The sequence below is a fragment of the Phoenix dactylifera genome, unplaced genomic scaffold, assembly GCF_009389715.1.
Source record: "Phoenix dactylifera cultivar Barhee BC4 unplaced genomic scaffold, palm_55x_up_171113_PBpolish2nd_filt_p 000297F, whole genome shotgun sequence".
Classification (NCBI taxonomy): Eukaryota; Viridiplantae; Streptophyta; class Magnoliopsida; order Arecales; family Arecaceae; genus Phoenix; species Phoenix dactylifera.
The window spans coordinates 252,978-262,473 of NW_024067774.1; the positions used below are offsets into that span (position 1 = coordinate 252,978).

Consider the following 9,496-nt stretch of genomic DNA (forward strand, 5'->3'; position numbering starts at 1 on the left):
GCTACTCAAAACCCCACACCCAGCCGACCACACCCATTCATATCTCAGCCATGTTCTTCCACGTCATCCCTTTCCTCCCCTGCATCTCGACTCATCTCCCCAACCTCCTCCGCTAGATCTCAGCCAAGATAAAGCTAAATCCCGAGCCTCCCAGTCGTCTGCCATGATCCTTTTCTTCGCGTTGTTCCCAGCGGCATCATCCATTCCTCCCAGCATCCTCTTCCTTCGGAACAGAGCCCGTCCAAAACCAAGCTGTCAACCAAATCCCAGATTGCTTCCCAGCGTCCGCGATTCATGGAAATCTCCCAGCGCATCAAATCCCCTGCTCACGGATCCATCCAGCCTTCATCCCGTTCAGATTTCCTCCTCTTCAACCCGAGATAAACTCAAGTCCCAAGCTTTCTTCTATTTGGATTGACTCAATCATCCAAGTGAAGAAGCTCGGTTAATTCCCCTACATCCACAACGGTCCAGTTCTCCTGTGATGCATGCAAAAGGTCCCACGTTCATGAGCAACCGCGTACAGATTTCCCCCAGCGTTCTAGATTGATTCCAGCATCCATATTAACAGGAATCTAAGATTCTCCCTTACAGATTTCCTCTCCCGAATCGAGCCAATCTTCCTTCAGTTTGAAGCTCCCAGCCGGATGAGCATCCCATCTCCTTCCGTTCGTGAACATTATCCCAACTCCATCATCCCCTGTTCCGCTTATCCCTTCCCTTCCGGATGAGAACCAGCTAATCCCGTCCGCAAATCAAGCTCCTTCGTTCTGTTTTCCTCCCAGCATCTGCAACGATTCGGCTTCATCCTCAATCATTTGCGATCGAGCTTCATCTCCCTGTTATCAGCCGAGATCCAAGCATCCCGTGCTTGCTACAACCGTCCGCATGAACCCAGCGATAGCATTCAACCATGTCCGTGATCGCATCAATCGTCCAGCTGCTCAACCACATTCATCCCACGATTCATCTTCATCTCCCAGCGAATCCATGCAATGGCAAAGGTTCATCTTTATCCGAGAATCAAAACAGGGAAGGAGAGAGGGAGTGATGGCAGCTTATAAAAAGGGGAGTCGACATGATTAAGGGGCATTCTCTTCCGTTCAATCAATTCTTCTTCCCCACGGTGGGCTTCTCCCATCAACTAAGCTCTTGGGAGGCAGAGTCCCACGGGAAACAAAGGAGAGAGAGGAGTTTGGCTATTTTGGGAATATTTCAAAGGAGGAAGAGAAGGAAGGAATGGAAGCCTGCTGCTGTGCTGCTGCTGCCGTCCACCACTGCATGGAAGCTTGATCTCCTCTCTAGGGCCAGATGCAGCCCTAACAAAGGGCTAAGGGTTTTGTATTTTTAATTTTTATTCTTGGAGTTGTATAAATTTTATTTTGCTCTTAATGAATATTTTATTTCATCTCATATTTAATTTCTGTGATTTTAAATATGATGTTTATACAACTGTTCTTCATGATCGCTAAGTAAATATAAGATAATCTATGCTTAAGGAAGATGTGGTGTGCTACCACCTTAGATTAGGGTAGATATTTCATACCAACTGAAGATGGATTATTCTCAAATTGCTTTTGTGAATTTTTATTTAAATGCTTATTAGGCTTGTAGCCAATTTGCATGTTAATCCAAGAATAAATTCAAATACAAATAATCCTTGTTCCGATGTTAGTGGTGAATTTCTTACCTTAGGTCCCCTCAAACTAATAACATTTTAATTGCATTTTTTTATTAAATTTCTTAGTTTAATTTTCTTCACAAACTCTTCCTTTTAAATATTTTTATTTTTTTAAAGAAAAGCAACTGTACCCCAATCCTTGTGGATCGATATCCGTAATTACTATCCTACCAGATACGTGCTATTGCGTGGTCTTTAAAGTTGACTATCATAAATGCAGTTCTGTTTCTGGCCTAACTATAGGATATAAGTGTGATCCTAATTAGGGGTGGCAATCGGGTCGGATTGGACATAAACGGATCGAGTCAGATGCAGGTCGGATCAGAAAATCATAAACCTAATCCGACCTGTTTATTAAATAGGTCAGAAATTACAACTTGAACCTGTCATGTTTAATAAATAGGTAATCCGACCCAACCCGTTGAACCTGTTTAATAAACAGGTCGGGTCTAGATTTATGATTTTCTGATCTGACCTATTTAATAACCTGAACCCACACACAGAGTCTTCACTTATTTAGTCAATTGCATACACAAATCGACGTTCGCTCGTGATCAAACAAGATAAAATATTAATCGACAGTAGGCACATGAAATCAGACCTCAATAAGTAGAAAGTTCGCATCTTTCATGCTAGGATCGAAAGGGATTTCAAGAGGCGAGGTGGCTGACGACGGGATATTTGGCCTGGAACTTCTTCTCCCAGTCCTGAAGGATGCCCATCTCCTTGTCGGAGTGGCCGTCGAGGTTGCCGCAGACGTCCTCCTCGCTCTTGCTCATCTTGGCCAGCGCCCAGCTCACCTCCCAGCTGGAGAAGACGGCGTAGGAGCCGCCGGGTCCGTAAAATCCCTTGTCGGATGTTATGTCGTAGATCGTCCCCCAGATCGCGATGTAGATGGGCTTGCTTGGGTCCGAGCCATCGAAACCCTTGAGCTGCTGTGCCGTTACCTCCATCGCAGTCCATGGGCTTGCTCGAGTCCCCGCCACGGTCGCCATCGACGGGGAGGTAGTAGAAGTTGGCAAAGGAGAGGAGAGGGCAGAGGCGGAGGTCCGAAGGAGAGGGGGAGGAGAGGGCGGAGGCAAAGAATCCGGACGAGAGGAGAGGGGAGAACGAGGGAAGAGGGCAATGTGGTGAAATCGGGCCGAGGCAGTGAAATAGAATTGGGAGACTGGATAATTACAAACCCTAGGTCCCTAACCCTAAGGAGAACTGGAGAAGTCGTGGTGAAAATTGAAATCGGGCCGAGCGGAGTGCGATGCGGCAAGGCTTTTCTTTGGGCTGTCAAATCTGATCCAACTTGAGTTACCGACCCATATATTAAACGCGTTAAATGGATTGAACAGGTCAGACATCTAAAATATATATCTGACCCAATTAATAAACAAGTTAAATAGCTCAACCTGTTTACGATCCAAATCTATTTAGGCCAAACCCAAAGCTGTTTATGGCGGATCGAACACGGGTCGGGTTGGCGGGTTAGGTCATATTTTACCACCCCTAGTCATAATTGAAGATTGTTGAGTTGAATGTGATTTGTTTCGAATCAGATTTATAATTACATATACGAATATTTGAAAGATGGATTTTTAATGAATTTATCTTTTGAAATGAAATTGATTATGTCTTTATATTGATTCATCATAATTTGTATTTACATTTTATGTTATTATATAAATTATCTAGTTAAGGTATTCATTACTTACTAGATTGTTTAGCTCATTATATAATTTTTTATTGTTTTTACATATCCAAAGAATTATTTCAATTGGGATTTTTCAATATGAAGGAGCGTTTGGAAGAACTATGGCACAAATTATCTTGGATTAGAGTTTATTTAAATTATGTATTAGCTTAGACTAATGTTAGAATTCTGAGACATTGTAAGTTGAGTTAGTTAATGAAATAAAGATTGCATATTATTAGTTATATTATTTGCACTATCTGATTTTGATATCATGATGAGATGTCTTGCATGCTCACGAAAAAAGTTTCCTACGAGTGTGCAGTGGTTGCCACGACCCCCGACTCACGATCTCGGATCGGTGGTGTGACATATTTAGTCATAAATTGTCGTTCATTCATAGGAAGTTGATTAAGACTTGGATTAAGAAAGATTATTATGATATCTAATTGGAATATTCTTCGATATTTGAACCTATATGTGGATCTTGTATGAAACTGGTATGTAGAAGAAAATGTATTTGGAAATATTGCAAATAGGTCTATTTTTTTATTGAAGGAATTGACTTTATTTTGAGATCATAGAGTATTCATCTTAGTGGAATATTTGATAATTTTAATTACCATTTTTGGATCAAAATAATATACCTTGTATATGTCTACCGGAGACTATGGTTTGTGTATGAAAATTTCAATTCAAAATTTGTGTTTATGAGCTAATGTAGGGTTCTTTTCCATTGTTGTTGGGGTCAAGAGTTCCTCTTTAGCACTTTTTGAAATTTAAATTTTGGATCTTTTAGTTTACAATACGGAGTAGCATTTTTGGTTAAAAGTTATTTAATAAATTATTGAATTTTGGTGGTTGAAATTAGAGTGTACAGTAGAAGTGTGGTGATCTGACTTATTTTTAGCTGGTCAGAAATATTATCCCCTTGATTCGGAATGTTTTATGATCAAAGACTTGATTTGGTTTTCTCTGTATAGGAGGATTTCATTGAGAAAGAAAAAGACAATGTTTTTGATTAATTTGGATGTGGCGATATCATGCTGTGCTATGAAAATTTTTAGCATCATGAGGCCAAGGCTAGTAGACCATTTGGTTTTCTCTCGTCCTTCATTTTAGTCCAAAACAGAGTCCACCACCACCCGGTTATTGCGGCAAAGCCTTGCCACTTGTTTATCCGATCTTTCCCCTTCCGCCGGTCAGGATTGCACCGGTGATTCCCCGGATTTCACCCCAAAAAGGGATGCCATGATCCCTATTTGTGAATTGATCCCGATCCTATTGCTTTCCCTCGTGTTCAGCACCAATGCTCATCGCTGAGGCCTTTATCTGGTCTCTCACATTGGCTTATGCCCAAGCCCCTATCTGCCAGCGAGTGTGTGGAGCCTCAAACGGGCATCGTTTTGACCGAGCTTGTTTCCCCTGTCTAACTGATTTACTTTGGTTTCTCCACTACGGGTCACCTTCTCTTGCCGTCACTGTCGCCCCAGGCCTCTCATCGATGCCCGGTACCGTTGTGGGTCGCCGCCAGCATGCCACAGCCACCGGCATTGCACCTTTCTCCCGTTGGATTGAGGAGGCCTTGAAACTCCTCTATTTTTCAAAAAAAAAAACAGGGAAGAAATTTGAGGGGAGAAGAATCCCCTGTTTCTGTCTTTATTTTTTTCTCTTTCTCCCTCTACCATCTTTCTCTCTCTTCTCTTCTCACTCTATCGCGGGGGGGGGGGGGGGGGGGGGGGGGGGAGTTGGAAAATCCCCCTTTTTTTTTCTTTTTTCTATAAAAAAGAGGTAGGGGGAGAAAGGGACCAACCCGACCCCGCGTAGCAGCCCCCACTGGGCCCCCGCCCCGCTAGAAGAATGTTCGATGCGGATAGACTCCGTTTTACTCATACCCTCTCCACCCGAAAGTGAGTACGTCATACTTGGCACCACCTAGGTACAGGTGGAAGGAAAGCATAACCGCCAACAAGCCATCCGGGCGTGGGGCATCCGGTTCCCAAATTTAATCGACGCCCGCACGTTTTGAACCCAGGCAACTTGGCTGAATTATCACCCCCTTACCACCATGCTACCACCTTGGTGGCTATTTCTATTTTCCTCTCTCTATTTTTTCTCTTTCTCCCTCTACCATCTTTCTCTCTCTTCTCCTCTCACCCTATCGGATGTTAAGGGACTCAAATTATCTCCCTCGCCTGATTCTTGATCTCCTGGATTAACCAAATCGAACCAATGTGGGCCGCTAGGCACCGCCATCTAGCCAGTTCTTTTCCTTATGTTTTTCCATCACTGTCCTAATTTTTCATCTATATTCTTTGATTATCTAAGTTAAAAATATAGGAGATACTATGATATGATCCAAAATTGACAATTTTGACGAGAAAATTTCTAATTTTTTTTGGTATTGATGGTATAATTGTGAGGTAAGTAATAATAAATTTATTTTCTAGATGTATCGACCAATTATAAATTATTATATTAATAAATTTTGAATCGTACCATTTATGATGAATAAATTTGATGAATAGTATTTTATTATTACATAATTTTTTATTTTGAAATATAGTGATGATGTATGATTAGAAGTATTGATCTTGTTTGATTGATTTTCATACTACATGATTACATGTATTTTGTCACACTAAAATATAAAACTATATAATTGTTTTGGACTCTTAGTCTAACTATGTTAGGGATTCAGCAAGTGGAGGTTATACATTGCCATTTGATTTGTTGTGTAGGATTTACGCCGCAATGCAGTATACCACAAGGAGATACATGGTCTCGAAGGACTTCGCCATAATAAAATTTATGGCATACCGCAGGAAGATGTGTAGTATCATGACCCTGCGTTGGAAAAATATGGTTATATCTCATGGCTGACGAAATGAACTTGATGTTTTGAAAGGCTTTAGATTTATGAATGAAAATTTAAATTTTGAGAAAGATAGGATTTGGCATGCATAATATTTTGATAATATTGCATATCAATCAATGGGTAAGAGATAAACCCGCCTTAAATATATAATAAGTAATAGATCAGCCTTTCTAATTCACCATGGATGAAATTGGCCTAGAGAAAATACTCCTATGGATCTCTGAAATGCTATAACTGAAGTGAGTTTAGAACAGAATTGATAAGGTTCTTTTTTATTTAAGCTTCAGTTTGTTATAACCCATTTTTTTTTCTTTCAAATGAGTTAGCTTGAATATCTAGATTTGGATTTGAACTGATGAATTCTATATGCTTATTTTTATAAATTATTATTTATGTCATTGCCCGCTAGTTAAAAGTATAAATTAGTTACTAGGCTATCTAGCTCATTATTTGATATTTCACTATTTTTATTGCCTATAGGTCAGCTCTTGCATGCCAAGGTGAGAAACATAGGGCACTATTTTCTAGTTTCCTCATGTGTCAACCCATGGAGCAAGAGTCGACCCCAATCCCTGGAGCAAGAGTGGACCCTCTACTTTGGCAGGCCATAACGGCTAATTTTTCAGTAGCAAAAAGAAGCATTTAATGGCTTATAACCACTCTCCAACAATCATCAATGGCTAGTAATCACTCTCCAGCAACTTCTTCCCATAAATAAGCTTCCAAAAGATTGAAAAACAACAAGAAGAAACAAGAAGAATCAAGAGAAAAAGCATTCAAAGCAAGAAGAGCATTCATTGAATAAGAAGCATTCGGTTCAACTTTAACAACCACTTCAAGAGCATTCATTGAACATTTCAAACTATAGTACACATCAAAAGGCTTCTTTCGGCAATTCTAAAGATATTTAATTGGTTTTATTTTTGCTTATTAAGAAGCTTTTATTGTATTCATTGTATATTCACTATTTTTATCATTGTATCTCTTTGTATTTGTGGGAACAAGTTTTGATTTAGCTAAAACATAGAAAAGGTTGATCCATACCTTGAAATGAAGTGGCAAGACTTGCTCATGCTGGAAAAATGAGTGACTAGCTTGGGAGAACTCTGCTTATTTGTCTGACATTGTAATCATTTATAGATGATTAGTGGATTAGAATTCTCAAGTAGGGAGCTTGAAGAGTAGATGTAGGTGCTAGGTTTGGCACCGAACCATTATAAATCTTATATTTATGGTGTTTTTGATTGTGTGCATTGTGCATTTCATTTATTACTCTACTTATCACTTATCCTAGTTGTTGCACATTGCATGCACATTAGAAAGTTATTGTTCTGCTGCACTTATATTTGTAAATTTTTGAATAGCTTAATTCACCCCCCTCTTGGGCTGCATAGATGGGAAACAAAAATGAATAAACCTCTTTTTGATTTGCTGGGAGAAGCTCTTTTGGATGTGCACTTCAGATAGAGATTTTCAATCCATGCCCTTGAAGTGGTGCTTATGCTCGTATTAAAAGCTTTTAAATGAACGAGGCTCTTTTGCTTTCAGTATGCTCAATCTCTCAATCCTCATCTTCTTTCATTTGATTTTGGAAACCCTTTTTATGAATAAGAGATGTCGAAGAGTGGATTCTAGCCATTGAAGATTGTAGGAGAGTACTTGTAATACATTTAATGCTATTTGTTTGTGCTGAAAAACTAGCCGTTATAGGCCTACAAGAATAAAGGGGTCAACCCTAGGGTAGACTCCTGGCTTGGGGATCATTCCTAAGATTGACTATTGAAGGGACCAAGAAAATCCTTCTCTTTCTTTTGCTTATGGCACATCAAAGGTCAACCCGTAGCTTGAGGGTCAACCCTAGGGTGGACTCCTACCCTATGCCAAATAGTTCTCATGTGCCAATCGACTCCTAGGTGCTAGAGTCGACCTAGGGGTCGACTCTTAAGCCCCTGAGTTTGATTTCTGATGCCTAGAAAATTTTAAAATCTCTATTTTGGTTTGTAGAAATCCAAGGGTCGACATCTGGCAAAGTGGAGTCGGATCTTATGCTTCAGAAGCCTCCAAACAACTTTGTCCAATTTTGAGAATTTGATCCTTTAAGCTTCTCCACAGATTTCTTGAAGTGTTTAAACTTATAAAGCTTCCCTAAAAAATAAATTAGACTGCTCCAAAATACACAAGCATTAGTAACCTATTCAATTATTTTGTAATCAACAAAATCAATCTTTTGGGTCAACAATGAATCATACAATTTTGTGAGAATATTTGATGTATGTTGTCACAAGCCAAGTTGCCAAGATCTTTGTAGGCAGAGGCTATGCACACTACTTGGTACTTGATTATTTAATCTCCTTCAAAACCATTGAATGGTGATTACTCAAAAAAGGTGTGGACCAGAAAAGATATCTTTTTCAAGCACTTGAGGGTGTTTTTGGGTGCAAAGAATTTGTTCGTGTGCTAAAAGGTCAAAGAAACAAGCTTGATGATAAGTCAAAGACGTGCATTTTCTTGGGATATGGGGCTGAAGAGTTTGGTTATAGGCTTTGGGATTTGGAAGCAAAGAAGTTCGTTAGAAGCCCAGATGTTGTTGTCATTGAAAATTAAACAAGTGTATATCTTAAAAAGTGGAGAAACCATAAGCTAGTAGAGGTGAATTTGTTGATTTGAGGCATATTTCTTCTCCAATGATTCAGGATGAAGGGGAAGATGTCCAAAAAGGCCAAGTTGAAGTGATTGATGAAAATCTTCCTCTTAAAGTTGGTGATGAGAAAAAAGAACAATTTTCCGAACAAAAACCACCACCTATGCTGCAACTAAGAAGGTCTACAAGGCTATCATCAACCATCAAAGAAGTACTCTCCTAGTGAGTATATAATGCTTAGTGATGAAAAGGAACCAGAAACTTTGTAAGAAGCATGGGATCATGAACAAAGGGACAAGTGATAATGGGCTATGCAAGAAGTAATTGATTCTTTGCATAAGAATGATAGATATGATTTGATGGAGCTATCGGAGAATTGAAAGATTTTGAAAAACAAGTGAATGTTCCGGTTGAAAAATGATGGTGACAAGCAAGTCAAGTATTAGATTCGACTAGGTGTAAAAGGCTCTGAACAACTAGATTTCATGATCGTGTTCCTTTATGTTGACTTGGAGGAGGAAATCTACATAGATTAGCCCCAAGGCTTTGTTGTCAAGGGCAAAGAACACTTTGTTTGCAAATTCAAGAAGTGCTTGTATGGCTTCAAACAAGGCC

At 39.7% G+C, this 9,496-nt stretch overlaps 1 protein-coding gene across 1 annotated transcript; it reads right to left on the reverse strand.

The window, feature by feature from the left end:
* Window positions 1-2,229: 2,229 nt before the first annotated feature.
* LOC103698623 (probable steroid-binding protein 3) lies at window positions 2,230-2,634 on the reverse strand. The gene has a single exon (XM_008780660.3). The coding sequence runs from the start codon at window positions 2,632-2,634 to the stop codon at window positions 2,332-2,334; it is 303 nt and encodes a 100-aa protein (XP_008778882.1). The 3' UTR covers window positions 2,230-2,331.
* Window positions 2,635-9,496: the final 6,862 nt, after the last annotated feature.

What these genes read in the sequence shown, in the direction of transcription:
- LOC103698623 (XM_008780660.3), bottom strand. Translation starts at nt 2,634, where the DNA reads ATGGAGGTAACGGCACAGCAGCTCAAGGGTTTCGATGGCTCGGACCCA.